The sequence below is a fragment of the Cheilinus undulatus genome, linkage group 5 (assembly GCF_018320785.1).
Source record: "Cheilinus undulatus linkage group 5, ASM1832078v1, whole genome shotgun sequence".
Lineage (NCBI taxonomy): Eukaryota > Metazoa > Chordata > Actinopteri > Labriformes > Labridae > Cheilinus > Cheilinus undulatus.
This window is the reverse complement of record NC_054869.1, coordinates 23,584,932-23,602,654: the sequence shown is the minus strand read 5'-3', so window position 1 is coordinate 23,602,654 and position 17,723 is coordinate 23,584,932. Positions and strand designations below refer to the sequence as shown.

General features: G+C 39.7%; 1 protein-coding gene across 2 annotated transcripts; it reads right to left on the bottom strand.

The window, feature by feature from the left end:
* Positions 1-5,528: 5,528 nt before the first annotated feature.
* entr1 (endosome associated trafficking regulator 1) lies at positions 5,529-17,677 on the bottom strand. 2 transcript variants are annotated; one of them, XM_041788025.1, is made up of 10 exons: positions 17,515-17,677; positions 14,838-14,977; positions 14,656-14,751; positions 13,631-13,728; positions 12,690-12,816; positions 12,385-12,458; positions 12,193-12,304; positions 9,948-10,010; positions 7,092-7,231; positions 5,529-6,340 (listed from the first exon to the last, which is right to left on the bottom strand). In XM_041788025.1, exons 1-10 carry the CDS (start codon positions 17,558-17,560, stop codon positions 6,250-6,252), a joined length of 987 nt encoding a protein of 328 aa, XP_041643959.1. In that variant the 5' UTR covers positions 17,561-17,677; the 3' UTR covers positions 5,529-6,249. The 2 variants fall into 2 exon arrangements, with proteins under 2 accessions (XP_041643959.1, XP_041643960.1); XM_041788026.1 differs by lacking the exon at positions 9,948-10,010.
* Positions 17,678-17,723: the final 46 nt, after the last annotated feature.

Below are 17,723 nucleotides of genomic sequence, written 5' to 3'. Positions count from 1 at the left end.
AATTCAGTCACACATAGATCTCAGTGTTTTCATGTTTACAGCAACCGTAAGTCAACATATCGAATGTGTTCAGGCAAAGTTTGAATTTCACTTTACAGGGACTTTAAACCATGACATGGGCTACGCCTGTAGCATTCTTTCCTTCCACCTCAAAGAACATGAAGGCAGTGACACATCATATTTGCCCCTGAGGATGCCTTTACCGCCTACGCCCTGCTGTTCTTCGAGAGGATGGCTGTTATCTGGGAGCGTAGGATGCAAGAGGATGTCTTGTCTGTGAAAGGTATGGATGACACCTTGGTGGGGCTCTGCATGTATGCAAGGAAATCCCAAGCCCTGTATAAGGAGAATACACAATCGACTACAATGTTAGAATTGTTGGAAGAAATGTGAGAATTTGTTCTGGTGATGTGTGCATGAACACTGTGCTCTGTTTAATTTAATTTTTAATTTGTATAGCTACCTGCAGTAAGTGAGAAGCAGGATGTCAAGGTGGGCTCCGGGATGCATCGGCTGCACGTGTATGTGCTGGTCAAGGACAGAGGGGTCTTCTGTTCAGCAGGCTACATAAGTCAAGTGAGCACAGTAAAAATTTGTACTGTCACATGAAGTACAAACCATCATTATTGCCTTGGCCTCTTTAGCTTTGTTCACCACATCATCCTCGCTGAAGTCCATAAGAGAATAGACAAGTCTGGAAGATTTGAGCGTCAGCCTGGCCTAAGCTTTCTTTATATTTGCAGGACTGTTCTACAGAAGGCAGAAGGACAGACACACAGTTTCTTCCGAACCATCCAAAAATTTTGTTTTAAAAACAAACTCAGAGTTTTAATGAGAACGGAGACAATCTGCTGTTTATTATGAAACATCAGTACACAGCTGTTTTTCCCCACAAGAATCAAAGATAAATGATTTCAAATCATTACAAGCCACTTTTGAAATTCAAATCCAACTTTTAATTTAATGGAAATGTAAATGAAGATATTGAACAGTCTCTGATGTGTTCGTCCTCAGTCTGATGTCTTCATCCAAAAATACAGACTGATCCCAAAGCCCATGGTCCTTCATCTATAATGTTCAATACTCTTTTAACTGAAGGCTGCTGAAGAGAAAAGTAGAGGCTTCCCATGTCTCAACTCATCATTCCTTCTTTTCTCCTCTATTCTGTCTGTGACCTACAAATTAAAAGCTTGTTTCAAAAAATGCTCTCAAAGGGGAAGGAGACATGAGGCTTGAAGAAGATGAGTGAGTGAGTATCTCAGGCATATATTTGAAGAAGTTTGGCACCTGTCATGTTTAAAAGAAGTGTGACACACAGAATAAATTCATAAAGCATGTTCAGAGCTCCAAACAGAACAGCAGGCAACTCAGGAATAAGCAGCTTTTCATTTTTAGGAGTGACATGACTTTATCGACACAAACTACAAACCTCTTCTCTCCTCAGGTACCTGGATCGAGGTTATTAAGGCCCCAAATAAACTCCATTTAAAACAGCACATCCAATGATGTTCACCTGCTCCTGTCCTGCTAATGTGACTGGTACGAATGAGACAAGTCTGCAGCAAAGCGTGTGATATATTCATCTAAGACACAGAAAGTGCAAAGTGTTCACTGTGAAAAAATAAACAGTACATCTAGTGTCATAATCAAATAACCAGTTAAACTGTCTTCACTTCAGTCCCCACTCTTTAGTATTTCATGTAATGTGCTTTGAGGGTTTTCAAACAAGTCACTGAAACATCTGGAACAAACTTTCAGTATGTGTCCGTTGTGGCACCACCTACAAAGCAGTAAATACAGGTGCATCTCAAAAAGTTAGGATATCACTAAAAGTAATTTTTTGTGTAAATGTTAATTATTAGAGCTTACAGCTCACAAAAATCCACTATCTCAAAACATTAGAATATCACAAAGCATCAGTCAAAGAATTGTAGTGCAGAAATGTTGACCTTCAGGAAAATTCTGCTCATTTGTGCCCTCATACTTGGTTGGAGCTCCTTTTGCACAAATTCCTGCATCTATGCGATGTGGCATAGCCATCAGTCTGTGGCACTGCTGGGGTGTTATGAAGCACAGGTTGCTCTTGAAGCAGCCTTCAGCTCATCTGTACTGTTGAGTCTGGTGTCTCTCATCTTTCTCTTTACACTTCTCCAGGGATTCTCTATAAGGATCCGGTGAGATCAGTCAGCTGGCCTATCAAACACAGTAATACCATGGTCCCCAAACCAGTTTCTGGTAGTTTTGGTTTCACTGTGGGCAGGTGCCAAGGCCTGCTGGAAAAGGAAATCCCTATCTCTATAAAGCTTCTCAGCTGATGGAAGCATGAAGTACTCTAAATCGCCTGGTAAACCTGACAGAGTTGACTCTGGACTTGTCAAAGTACAGTGGGTCAACAGCAGCAGATGACATGGCACCCCAAACTATCACTGACTGGATTTTCCCATCTGATTCCGAGTACCTTGGATTCTGTATCTTCCTCCAGGCTCTGGGACCTTGATTTCCAAAGGAAATTCAAAACGAAGTTTCATCTGAGAAAAGGACTTTGGACCACTCTTTGAGCTTAGGAAAAAGAACCAGTTCTTTTTTCCTAAGCTCAGATGAAATGCTAATGTAATTGGCTGTGGTACAGGAGTGGCTTGACTGTAGGAACACAACATTTGTAGCCCATTTCCTGGAACCATCTGTGTGTGGTAACTCTTGATCCACTGACTCCAGCCTAATTCAGCTCTTAGTGAAGCTTGCCTAAGTTCTTGCCCTTATATCAATGACCTTCTGTGGCTTATCCTCCTTGTGGAGGGTGTCCATGATTGTCTTCTGGACAATAGTCAAGTCAGTAGTCTCCCCCATGACTGCAGTTGTGTGTACTGAACCAGAGAGAAAGAATAAAAGTTCTGGAAACCTTTGCAAATGGGACTTTTCCACAATATTCTACTATTTGAGAAAGTTAATTTTTTGTGAGCTGTAAGCCATAATCATCAAGATTAAAATAAATAAGGAAATATTTTACTGAGATAAATCTAGAAGATGTGGAAGTTTAACTTTTTAAGTAAATCATGGGAAAAAATGACTTTTAAATTATATTCTAATTTTTTTAGATGCACTTGTATTTTTACTGAAGATGTCCTGCACATTAAAAGTGTCTTCTGACTCATTATCTGATCTTGGTTACCTTTGAATGTCAGCCTGATGCTACAGTCAAAAAAAATTTGTATCTTAGATGCAAAACACATCGAGGGCCCACCTGAAGTTTGTAAAGAACTGTGAAACCCTGTCTAGCCCCTCTGTCATAAAACCCAGAACAGTGGAGGGCTGCAGTGATGGTTGTCCTTCTGGGACTTTGCCCCATCTCCGCACAGGATCTCTGAAGCTCAGTTGGAGTGACCATCAGGTTCTTGCTCACCTCTCTTTCTAAGGCCCTTCTTCCCTGATTCCTCAGTCTAACTGGGCGACCAGCTCTTGACAGAGTCCAGGTTGTATGAGGCCACTGTAGTCTTGGGAGCCTTCTTTGCAGCAGTCTTTTTTTGTAGCCTTTCCCAGATCTGCACCTTGCAGCACTCCTGTCTCTGAGCTCTGCAGGTGGTTCCTTTGACCTCATGGCTTGGTTTTTGCTCTGATATGCATTGTCAGCTGGAGAGCCCTTCTTTAAAGGTGTGTCTGTCTTTCCAAATCATGTCCCATCAGTTTAATTGACCACAGGTAGACTCTAATCAAGGTGTAGAAACATCTCAGTAAAGTCCAGAGAAGTGGGAGGGACCTGAGTTAAATTTGAAGTGTTTTGAAGTGCCTGAATGCTTATGTCAATGTTATATTTTACTCCTTTATCCTCAATAAATTTGATAATTTCTAAAATTATTTTTTCATTTGTCACTTTTTTTGACTGTAGCATGAGGCTAAAACATTATGAAATTGAAAAAGTGAAGGCAGTCTTAATGCTTTCTGAATATACTGTATGCAGGACAAGATCAGCAAAGAGATGAGAAGTGTGCTTTGTCTGAGGAGCTACCAAAATCAATACAAAATGAAACCTCTATCAATGCCCTGATGTGTTTCTGCTAAAGCAGGACGCTCTGAAAACCCCTTTGGATGGGTTACATGTGATTAATAATATGTAGCAAGCGATTCCAGTTGTAGTTAAATCATGCATGTAACAGAGACTAAAGTCCCCAAAACAGTCATTCCAGGTATCTCCATCCAATCCACAGTCCAAACGCAAATTAAAGAGGGAACTGGCACTTAATTTCTTAATCTTCAAGCACTGCATTTTTCTATGTACAAAAATATAAGCAATTAGCTTTAATAATAGATGAACAGATGCTGCTATGCCATAAGTTTAATTTAATCTGGGGCACGAACCATGGTGTCTCAATTTGTTTCACACCTGTTTCTTTGAGTTCCTCCCTCCTAGTGCCCCCTCCTCTGTTTGCTCTCCTGTGGGAGGAACTAATAGGTCGTTTCCACCGAGCAGTTCGGTTCAGTTCAGTGCGGGACAGCACGCTTCTTTTGGCGATTCCATAGAGAAAGGGTCCCAAAAAAGTGAACCGTACCGTCCCACTTTTCGGCACCCTTCCGTAGGGGTGCCAATCTTACCTAACCGTACCAAAAAGGTGGAGTTACACACACAACAATAGGGGCTGCACTGACGTCACGTCAGCGCGCGACTCAGCTGCTCGCCTCTGGGCTTCAAAGATGAGAGTCTGCTGTGAGAAGCGGGCGAAAACGGGAGAAAAATGGACCAATATCTGCCTAAATGGGAAATATTTGGACTCGACGGAGATCCAAACTGTTTCCTAGTCTGTGGATATTGGTATCTGGCCACAAATCAAGTTTCCTGGCGTTTATCTGGATGATTTTAAGAATACAAAGCAGAATCTGAAGGCTCACATCAGCCTGATCCATCCGCGATGGATGAGAAACTAAATTAATGCAGAAGTTTTGTGAACACGATGCCTTTGAACAGTTCATTCTCATCTGTAACTAGTTATTAATCTACGTCTTACGTTAGATAACCTGTGAAAACATCGCTCTGTGGTTGTTGAACTGGCTCGTAAAACTTCAAGCTGCAGATTATTTTTAAACGAGATCAGCGCACCCCGGATTTCTGACTTAATCTAGTTTGATTTTAACACCAGCTGAACTTTAACTTTATTTTGAATGCGACGAATTCTCACAGTACAGCTCTAAACTTTCATATTTTGTCGTATAAACTGTTCTAGACTAGATATATTCACATATTAACATAGCGTTACAAGTCAAACCGTCTCTGTACACGTATTCCATCAGCTGAGGATCTGTACTGACAGCTGTTAACATCATTAAGATGTAGTTATTTTTTTAAAAGCACTTTCAGCTGAAATAAAGCTGTTAACTGCTTATTCCCGACTGATTTCTGTCACTCATTCTTTCTATAACTCTGCAGCTGGAACAGCTGACTCGCGCTGTCTGTGACTTTACATGCATGCTTTTACAGCCCCGCCCACCAAGTGAGAGCACGGGTGTCTGTGGAAACGCAAACTGTTTTGGGGTTTAGCGTACCAAGCCATACCAAACCGAACTGAATCAAACCGGACCCCCTGATGGAAACATGGCTTAAGCTTCCAGGAGAGGCGTTAAGGAAAGAAGCTGAGGGTAGTTAAGGGCACACTCACACTAGGCCATCTGTATTCGTACTGTGCTAAAACCCATTTGAGCCCCTCCCCTGCCCCCCCTTTGAATTCTTCAGCTCTGATAAAATCTTTATAACTTGTTAAAACACAATGAGACAAAATATATAGTTCTCTCCCTATCTCTCTTGAAAAATCCTGCCAGCTCTAGCATGCAGCTGCTGCCTGGTGTGCTCTGTGCGCTCTGAAGCGGGTCCTTTCAATGTTATTACTTCACATTTCATCACATTCCTGTGCTTGTGCTCCTTCAATTGCATTCGTGCCGTGCCTAGGCCTGCCTCGTCCTTTCATGCCGGGGCCGTGAAGCGTGCTGTGCCCAAGCACAGAACGAATGCACTCACACTGGTCAAACATACTGGACTTTAGGCTTAAATGGGCCCAGACACGGTACGGATGGCCAAGTGTGAGTGCGCCCTAAACTGGGACATGAGAGGCAATGAAATGAGGGACCTTCTGACCTTTAAAGTTTGTCTTTTTGGTGTTGTTCCACTACAAAAAAAAAAAAAAAAAAAAAAAAAAAACTAACTCCTGTCCGTCAAAAATATGGTTCAAGTGGAGGTCATAGGGACTGAAGGGGGTCTTGGGCTCTTCAGGACTCTGACTGGATGTTGGAAATCTTGTCGATGGACTGAAGAAGCTGAGAGACCAAATGGAGCGTCTCTGCTTCCCCCAACAGCTGACTGCAGACAGACAGGCAGAGAAAAAGAAAAAGTTAGAAGTTAAATATTCAGTGTGCATAAAATTCCTCTTTATGAGCTAAAAATAACAAACAATGGCATCAGAGTGACCTCTGATAGGGCAGATGCCAGCTGAAGGGATTAAAAGCTGTTTCATATTTACATTTGACCTCTGAAAGATCGAGATATTAATTTATGTTTTTTAAAAACAACAATACTCAAGCGTGTGATGGCAGAGATAGGAAGTACCACTTTGTCTGGATGGGGCACCATCGACACAAACCAAAAGTCCCTCAAAGGAGCCTTAAAGGCAGGAAAGGCTAAAAAATCCAATAATGTGTCAACAAATTATTATTTTTGTTAAAGAAGTTGAGTGCACCAAAACATTGTTTTAAATCATCCATCCTTTATCCTCAAGATGAACATTTGACAGAATTATTTTCAATAAATAAACTTTTTATATTATTTAACTGTTAAAATGAAGTTCCACATCTTCTAACCTGCTCTTCCTTTTAATTTTAACCACAAAATTGTGACAATATGAAAACTGTTTGCATTATATGTCTGAAAGTGCACACTGTAGAAAATTATTTGAATACACTGTGAAGTTTGAGAAATATTTACCTCTAAAAAGGTTTAATCTTTGCTGGCAGCTTTGATCCATATCTCATCTGGTTTTTTCCCTGTTTGCTAACGTCACACATATAAAAATGGCAGCGATGTAGCATTAGCACGCTAGTTCAAAGACACTGACCGGATGGAGGAGTGGGCGATACTTGCTGTCTTGTTAAGGTACTCAGACGCCACCTGAGCATTGTGTCTCATAGTCATGACAACTTCTGACTCTGCTGCCTTCAGACTGTCGTTCTCCAAACGCAAAGATTCAACCTCCGCCTGAAACACACACACACACACCCACACACACACATGCACACACACACAAGGATTCAAGAATTATTTATAGTCATTCCATACCACATGTGATTACATGAGAAGGATGAAACAAAGTGGTGAGTTCCTAATAAATTCAGCTAAATAAGCGAAACATAAGCAAAACCATGCATAACCACATCAACACATACATGCAAAACTCGTGTCATGCTTAGAGCAATATGGTTTTAATTCAGGATATAAATTAAACACACACAAAACTCAATTCTTACCTATAATTTTTTACCTCAAAAAGACATATGTAAAAAAAAAAAAAAATTTCAAAATGAATAATTATAGAATTCAGTATCTTGGGGTTAATATCCCAAAGAATTTGGCAAACATTTATAACATGAATTATGGTACCATCACAAAGGATATAAAAGCTGACTTGGACAGCTGAGCTCCTCTGACTCTTAATTAGCATAACAGAATTGAAATTAAAAAGATGATTATCCTGTATTAGTTACTTTACCCTTTCCAATCTTATCAACTGAGATCCCAATTAAACAATTTAATGAATGGTAACGCATGATCTCCAGGTTTATATGGAAGGGTCGGAGACCTAGGTTACGACTCAAAACATTACAGCCAGTAAAAGATAACTGAGAAATGTCACTTTCCTGCTTGGAGGATTATTATAAAGCAGCACAATTAAAATATTTAGTCTACTGGTGCATTGAGGATTACTCTGCAAAATGGAGGGACCAGCCAGTTGGAATCTGAAGAAATTACACTCAGATAAATTAAGTAACTGGGCCATGCTTCCTCTAAATATCTGGTTGAAAGAATGTAAACATCTACAGGAAGACAGGGGTGCAATATTGTTAAGATGGGTGGCATATGATGGAGATTTTAGACCTGTCCAGCTCGATTCTAGGTTTAAGCAGTGGATTTGGAAAGGGATTACATCATACTGCTTAATTCAAGCAGTGCCGGTTTCAAAAGTTTCCAGAATCTTGCAGATATCTAAGATTTAGAGAAAGAAAGAATTTCACAGATATCTGCAGCTCAGAATCACTTCAACAGAAACATTAAAGCTCATGTCTCCACTGATATGGGTCTCGTCGATATTTTCATTGACGCATATAAGGGTTAATCTGACATGCCAGATGGATGTGTTTCACACATCCATCTGGAAAACCTTCAATACTAAGCATTTGGGAAAGGGCAGAGAATTTGAAAAAACTCGGAGTGTGACTGGATAAACATCTTTACGGGCCAATCAGAGCAACAAAACACGTGACGTAGCTGCTACTGAGGTGCGCGTGCACAGCTACCAAGGAATAACGCAAACCATGGCGACTATAGACATGTCAGTACACAACTTTTGTGGTCTTTGAAAAGAAAACAACTCACTGCTGTTCTTTGTTTTTCTTTTAACAAAGAAATGTCATCAAGTTCTGATAAAGCTGGTGCTTTAGCAGAATCCACGCTGAGCTCTTGCACCATAATTGCACCGGCTTCTTGTTGCTGCTTACATATGTCACGCCTTTGCCCCTCATCGCTGATTGGTCCTGTCACTTTCTTACCAGGCCCAAACGGCTCAGACGGGAGCTTTGCAAGATGGATTTGCCAGTGAGAAACAAGGAAACGGGCATATCCATCTGCTTTGCAAGGTTGTATATGGGCAACATTTATTTATTTATTTATTTCAAAAATATAATCATGCCTACAGTCATCAAAGAACGTTTCTACTGAATATGTGAAAAACTAAATAGGAGAGTGAAGCAAACACAACCCTGACTGATGATGAGTGGTCAAAATCCAGTCTACCACCACCAATTCTGGTTTATGGAGAGAATTCTCCTCGAAGGATATAGTACGGTTTTTATTACTCCCAAAATATAATATCTTCAAAATGGCAGACCGGAATCTGGTCACTGCTTGAGACAAAATACTGACCTGCTTGCTGACCACTTCCATATATTCTGGGACTGACAATTTATTCAACCATATTGATCAGACGTAATAGAAATCATCAAATCAGTGTTAAGTTTTGACCAGGATGTTAGCCTTAGAACTACAAATTTCGGGAATTCACCCTACATGCTTAATGCACAGGATAAATACAGACTTGGATGAAAGTATTGGCACCCCTGGAATTTTTCCTTAAACTACACCATTTCTCCCAGAAATTGTTGCAATTACAAATGTTTTTGGTATACACGTTCATTTTATTCATGTGCATTGGAACAACACAAAAAAAGCAGATGAAAAAAGCGAAAATTGACATAATTTTACACAGAACTAAAAAGGGCCGGACAAAATTATTGGCACCCTTTTAAAACTCTGGGTAAATCATTTTATTTCAAGCATGTGATGCTCATTTAAATTCACCTATGGCAAGTAGAAGGTGCTGACAATATAGAAATCCCACCTGAAGTGGCAGTGCTGTGCACAGTGTGTAGTCTCTAGTCACTAGTGTGTAGCAGCACACATTTATCATTATAAACAAAAACAATCATCTCTGCAGTCTGTGACTTATGTTATTGCATGTGTGTATTTAATTTGCTGATTTCTAAGTGTTAAGATGAAATTCTGGTGCTTTAACATTTGTCTCTTTCCTGAAGGTTCAATCTGATTTCATGTTGAATGAATTAATCACTGTTCTGATTAAGTAACGTCTTTTGTCTCTGTTGAAAAAAAATAAATTGTAATTAAGTTTTACAAAACTGACCTGCAGCTGCTGAAGCTCCAGCTTCAGTTTGGAAACACTGCTCTCTGCTTTTACTGCTCGCTTCTGTGGCAGACAGAGAAACCCAAAGAAAACAAAGTGAATTCTAAAATTAAGCCAAATCCAACAAAGTTATTTTTACAGCCCATTCCAAATGCATTTCCATTGAAGGGACCGGGATCCTAATCAGGTCCCTGTTACCCTGTTTTAGCCCCAAAGCTACTTGCTCCTAGTTAATAAGGTAAAATTCCTCCTTGTCCTTTTTTAACATCTGTGTGGTTTGTCATGAGTATGTTTGCTGATATTGTTGTTTAGGTTCACTTTGTCACTGGATCTTTTATCTTACTAATATGTTCAAAATAAATATATCAACCATTATCAGGGTGGGCCTTGAGGCAGTAAACATTTCTGACAGGTGAGTACATGCAAAAGTCAGTCAGAACAGCAAGTGGTTCAACTGTCTTGATGTGTTTTCATACAATTCCTTCATGTTAACAACTCTAACTAAAACAGGACATTATTAAATCTATTTTCAAATGTCCATCCATCCATTTTCTATACCCCTTATTCCGTTCCAGGTCGGGGGGGGGGCTGGAGCCTATCCCAGCTGTCATTGGGCGAGAGGCGGGGTACACCCTGGACTGGTTGTCAGTCAATCGCAGGGCTGACATATAGAGACAGACAACGGACAACACATAGAGACAGACAACCAGGCACGCTGTATCAAAGCAAATTCATGGAAAGTTGACTGGAAGGGAAAAGTGTGTCAGGAAAGGTGCACAAGCAACAGGGGTGAGCTCAGCCTTCAAAGGATTTTCAAAGTAGATTCACAAACTAAGGGGAGCTTCACAAGATGTGGACTGAGACTGGAGTCAGACGATTAAGAGCCACCACTTAAAAATGGACTACAAGTGCCGTGTTGTTACAGTCAAGCCACTCCTAAACCAAAGACAACATCATAGGTGTTTCATCTGGGCTAAGGAGAAAAAGAACTGGACCATTGCTCAGTGGTCCAGTGTCCTGTTATCAGATGAAAGTAAAGTTTTCATTTCATCTGGAAACAAAGGTCCCAGAGTCTGGAGGAAGATCTGAGAGGCACAGAATCTAAGGTGCTTGAAGTCCAGTGTTTTCAGTTTTCACAGTCAGTGATGGTTTGAGGGGCCATGTCATCTGCCGCTGTTGGTCCACTGTGCTTTATCAAGTCCAGAGTTAATGTTGTCTGCCATCTACCAGGAGATTTTAGAGCACTTCATGCTTTCATCTGTGAGAAGCTTTATAGAGATACTGATTTCCTTTTCCAGCAGGACCTGGTACCTGTCCACAGTGAAACCAAAACTACAAGAAATTGGTTTGCTGACCATGATGTTACTGTGCTCGACAGGCCAACCAAGTGGTCTGACCTGAACCCCATAGAGAATCTCTGGGGAAAGAGACACCAGACTCAACAATACAGATGAGCTGAGGGCTGCTTTTAGAGCAACATTGGCTTCATAACACCCCAATAGTGCCACAGACTGATTTGGCCCATGCCAGGTTGCATGGTTGCAGTAATTTGTGCTAAAGGAGATCCAACCAAGCACTGAGTGCATCAATGAGCATAAATTTACAAAAGTAAACATTTCTGTACTATAAATCATTTTTGGACTAATGTTCTGTGATATTCTAATATTTTGAGACAGGGGATTTTTTATTTTCATGAGCTGTAATCATCAACATTAACATTTTACAAGATGAATCTAGAATTTATGTAAATTCAACTTTCTGTAGTGAATCATGGGAAAAAAAATTAACTTTTACGGGATTGTCTAATTTTTTAAAACGCACCTGTACATCAGCCCAAATTTTTACTAATCCCTTGCATCTCTAATATTTAACTCTCTGGTACTTTGTGTGCTGTCATAGCTGATCCAAGTCTACAGTTACATCATTACTTCTCTGTATATCTGTCTTCCCGTGTGCCAAGGCCAAAGAAACGAAGCCAAGGTCGAGGCTGCAGCTGTGTGCAAGTAATGAAACCAGAGGTTATTGCTTTTATTGAGGATATGACCTACACAACACTAACAGGAGATCCATGTAAAGCATGGAGAAAATCCACTTTAACATCAAGCTTATGTAAGCGCTAGATCACACAATGTTCAGAGATGTTTCTAAAACCATGACCACCTAATGTTTGTATCAGCAACAGCTCTCAGTATAATGAAGTCAGCATCCAGAGCTGTAGATCTTCCAGGTATCTATTGATTCGTACCGTCATCAGGTGGAGGTTCTGCTCCACAGAGTGAACCATACTCTCCAGATCCTGAGCCTCCCTCTCCTCCTGACGTCTTCTCTGGAGCAGCTCCTCAGACAGCTCCAACACCCTGACAGTTAGGACGTAGGTTTAGAGGCACGATGGGTAAACATTCATACGCGTGAGGTTGTGTGACAGGTTGGTTCATACCTGCGGTCGTTAGCGTCTGATTTCTTTTGAAGCTCCCGGATGGTTCTCTTCAAGGACATGTTCTCCTCCTTCAACTACAACACAAAAAATCAAGCTTGAATCACGTCAGAGGGCAACTTATGTCAGTATCTTATAGATTTAACATATTACTAATAGACTTAAGATTTATCTTAAATATCTCCACTTATGTCTCAACAATAATGCATGCCAACTCAAACACAAAGGCACCAGAGAAAAATTTTACACACGTATTGCCGCTTGTATTGTTCTTTAAAATAAATAAAAACATTAAATATGTGTGCTACCTGTTGTATCTGACTGATTCTCCCGCTCTTTCTCCTGTGGGAGGTGACTGGTTCAGCAATGGAGGTCTCATCGTCTCCTTCATAGTTCTCTCCTCCTTTCTGTTGGACTTCAGGTTTTGATGAGAACCTATTTTATTTAGAAATGTGCTGTGTTTAAGGTCACAGTGGATCAAATTCAGTCAGCCTCATACAAAAATCCTGTAATAAGTCCTCATGGTTTAATGGTAAGTTTTCGTTTCTATTGAAGGGTTTTTTAAATCAAAGCACTGATGGGAGAGATTGGCTTACTTTTAGACAATAATATCCCCAAAAAACAGCACACTTTAGGAAGTATGACAGCTTTAACAGAGGCCATTGTTTTTTGTCATGTCTTGCCTCATGAGACACTCCCCCTCCCCTCCTGTTTGCTGATAGGGACAGTCTCTGGTTAGGGTTGTGAGGTGCATGTGCAAAAAAGGGTTCACGGGCAGCATGCCTGAAAATTGTGTTTATGTGATAACAGCAATAGTTAACTAATGCAGAGTTCTTCTCTGGCTCCAAATCGTCCAAATATGGTCACTTCTGACCCAAAAAAACAACAATTACTAAAGCAATAATGCACAGCTCCTGATAATAATGTAAAAATTAATATGCAATGTCACTCTGGGTGCATATATTATTTATATACAGGTGAGATGTAAATCAGAGTATCATCTGCACACAAGCAGATAAAACTAGTTTTCATATTGGTTGTCATCTAAAATAAGAATCCCTGCCACAGACTACGAAGTTGATTCCAGACACAACAACCTGAAGTTTTCTTTTAGTCTACAGTTTGAACATTTTCCACAAAAGAAGAGAATATGTAGTCAAAAATAGCTGTGAGCAGGAAGGAGGTCACAACTAACTCATTAGGCTCAGCTTCTAGCAGAACAAATCAGTCAGCAGGAGACAACACTTACCTCGTCTCCTCTTCCTCTTCTTCTTCCTCCTCTGTGCAAAGGGAGGAGGTGCTGTCTACACCTGAATTGAAGCTCCGACCCCATTCCTCCTCCTCTTCCTGGTTGCACAGAGAAACAGTCTGCTGTTTTCTACGTGTAGGTCTATACACTGTTATGCATTTTTTATAGAAAGATGGAGATCAATGGAAAATTAAATAATCATATAGCTATGAGACTTAAATCATACATGTGTGTCTTTATATGAAAATTCCTCAATAACTTTAAAACTGTTCTTTTGTCTTGTCTTCATTAAAACTGTTTCTCAAGGATGAAGATACTCCATGATAATAAGTAGTGCATGCTAATAAGTAAGCTTGTGGAATTTTATTCATAACAATCAGACCTGCCTTAACTGAGATTTGTTTGTTTTTTCATCCTAATTCCTTTAACTTTAAAGTGTGTTCTAGGAGCTGAAGTGTTATGTCTGACCTACAGCGACTTTACTTTTTGTATTTGGGAAAAACATGTGTTCTCCTTGTTTCAAGTACTTTCTTGATAGTTCTGAGGAAACAACCCTCCAAACCTGCTGCTTCATTTGAAGGATTCATTTTACAGTGAAAGGTTAAGCTCCTTAATAAAGAGGCACATATGTATTTTTTACACTCAAGAGCTCACTTCCTGTCACTGGGTTGTTACAGTGCTGTTTCTAGTTCTAAAAGGCATATGAAGACTATTTTTACCTTTTACCCATTTGTTCCCAATGTACATATTGTAATGGCAATTAGTTATTTTCAATAAAAAGGCAAACACAAAATTCAAAATCAAACCACCCACTGTGGCATGGAGAAGGTGGATCCTTCATAGGATCAAAAATGTCCAAGCAAACATACAGTAGTGTTCGTCACAATAAAAGTTTGTGTTTATCAGTATCAGCAAAAATGAGTTTGGAAATATTGGCATATCTCAGCAAAGATTTGACATCATAAATCTATAGAGGTTATGAATATAGTTGGTAAAGAATAATGTCGTAGATGAAGTCACGGTACCTGTGGGGCCTGAGAAGGTTCAGAGAAGAAGCAGCTCCTGACCTCAGGGTCAAAGGTCACATTCCCAGTGTCAAACAACCTCTGATAACCACTTGACTACACACAAAAACAAATACAGAGATGCAATAAATCGCATGTACTTCATCTTACTTTGTTTAAAACTTTGTAGCTAGCTATCATACTTTGCTTTTTGCCCGCTCATTGTCAAGGAATTGGTGCTGGTCTTGGTTTTGGTCCTGATCCTGATCTAGATCCTGCTTCTTCCAGCGTAAAAACTCTTTGAAGGAGAATGGGTTCAGCTCCTCAGCATCAACCTCCTCATCTGTTGAAGGATCAGAGTTTACAATCAACAGTGAACAGCAGGGGGCAGCATCCTGCTGCATTGTTAGCAGCAGTCATACCTTTGAGCAGGTAAGGGAAGGTCACTGGCAGAATTTAGATTGTTTTAAATATCAGAAATGTATTTGAATAAAGATAGCACTTATTTATTTGTGGGGAGAATCTGAAGATTCATCCACACTGAAAATAGCAATTACAGCTCTAACTTAATGCCAGAGGGTCTCAGAGGCACAATTGGTCACTTGATTACTTCAGCTGTTATCCACCATTAAAAAAGACATTCAAATGAGTAAAAGAGCCATGCTGAAATGGAGAATATGTAAATACAACATTTCAAAACACACAAGTGACCAAAGACACTAGGACACAATGCTGATTGAAGTAATTATTCATCTCTTGAGAGCGCACTTACACTTAGAAATCCATACCATTCCCAAGCACACTTGACTCCCACACTTGTTTGACTAGTGCCAGCATAGCCCTTCCTTGTACAGATGCACCAAGTAGGAAAACTGGGCCTTACCCATGTTTAAAATAACAATTTACTCAACTTCTGATAACCATGTTTTTTTCAATACTTCTTTTGGTACAAGACTCCCACTGTGTCCACATTTTCTCTTTGTTTGACCATTAAAAAAAAGATCAAGGGGTGACTTCCTATTCCAAGAAAAAAACAACCTCTTAGATAAAGCAGTTAGGTGTAAGTTCACTGGACACAACAGATAAACATCAACTTGTAGCATTAGCTCATGCCGAAGGTTAGTGTTTCATCAACAGGGCTGATGTTGGCCAAGACTGATGTTAAACCGATGCACTGAATCCCAACTTCCTTGGCCTTCACACTGTTGGAAAAGGTGGGATTCTGCATGATATGGTAGCTCATGAACAAGCACAAGTACACAACCCTGACATAACATACAGTGCTGTGAAAAGGTATTTGCCCTCTTTCTGATTCCTGATTTTTTTGCATATTTATCACACTTAAATGTTTCTGATAATCAAACCAATTTTAATATCTCACAAAGACAACCCAAGGTTATACAAAATCTAGTCTCTAAATTATTTTATTCAATAAAGTCCAACCACTATTTTCAGTTTGGTTACTTGTAAATTTCTATTCACACTGTTGTTAAATTACAATTTCAAAAACTTAAAATTGCTTAGTTTCTTCTATAAAAATTAAAGACTATTTCTTGTGAATTTCCAACTTTTTACACTCTGAAATTCCAAGTTTGTTTTCGTGTTGTTTTCTTGTAAACATATATAACTTTTTAATCTAAAAGATTTGGATCCCCCCCCCCCCCCCCAAAAAAAAAGAAATAAACTTTTTGCTCAAAATGAACTGATTCTCATTTTTATCCTTTTTGGGTGGCCCTAATACATATGTTTTCTAATCATACATTTAGAAATATATAAATATGTACATCTAATTTTGACAATCGGGCACACAGGGTCCCACATCCCCTGAGATCTAAGGCACCCCCCTACCCCAGGTAGGGAACCACTGATCTAACGCATAATGCTCAATGCTGTTCAGCCCTGTTTTTGGTCTCAACCAGGTCCTTATGAAAATATAAGTTTCATGAGGGTTGTGCCAGTACCAGATTTCTAAATGATACAATACTTGTAAAAGTCAAACAACATGCATACCTGTTTAAGTACCACAGCAAAAACAGCAGTCTAAAGCTGATTTTAAACATGCACACCCGATAATTTCAGGAACTTTACCCCTGAAAATTTCCTGAGTTGCTTGTTCATACTTCAGTGCTTCTCAAATGTGCCTTGAGGAAAGTCTTGGTGTGCTGTGAAAGTGCAACCTTACTACTACAACTATACAACACCTAAGTTACTGTGTTAAAGAGGTTTTTCATATAGACATGGATATGGTGCCTTAATTTTGGCTTGATCTTAGCTGTGCCTTTGGCAACCAAAGGTTGAAAACCACTGCTGTAGCCCCCTGAGAAAAATTCAGGATTTTTTCATTACTTTTGTGTATGTGTGAATTAGACACCAAATACTGAGATTTTTGATTTTAATATTCAAAAATTTCACTTCAACTCCTTGACACTGTCTCAAGTTCACAAATAGACTGTCTAGGTTTTAATACCAAAAAATTGCCAGCAAATTCGTTTGGTTGCACTTTTAATGGACTCGCTCCTCTTTAAAACTCCTGTCCTGTGAAATTGATGAAGTTTTCAAAGCTTTGAAAAATCCTTGATACCATGGAACACAGTGTCTAAATTCTGTCAAGCTCTTAGCTCATTTTAACATCATACCATGTCAAATTTTGTCTGTTTGACACTTTGAGATTATTACGTACAGTGCCGGAATATCGTACATCTTGTTTAATGAAAAAAATATAGGAAAACAGCAAATTTATAAAAATTGAAAAACTGCTGGATATTCACTTCAAAGCATAGAGGGTATCCTGTTCGCCCTTACGTCGAATGTAACCACATTTTTAAATAAAAAACAAAAACATCAACGTTTTAGTTCATCTTCAGACAAAAATGCACTGACCGTCTGTGATGATCAGGGTTTTAGCTGTACTTCTCTGTTTAGACATGACGTCAGAACACCGGGCTAACTTATAGACCGCTTGTCCTCGGTTATCGGTTAGTTATTGATCTTTTTCGATCATCTTGTCCTCCATCGGGTCCCACTGTGTCTCTCCTGCAGAACAACAAACATACCCGGAAGTGTTCCCGTCAGTCTCGAGGTCACGTGGC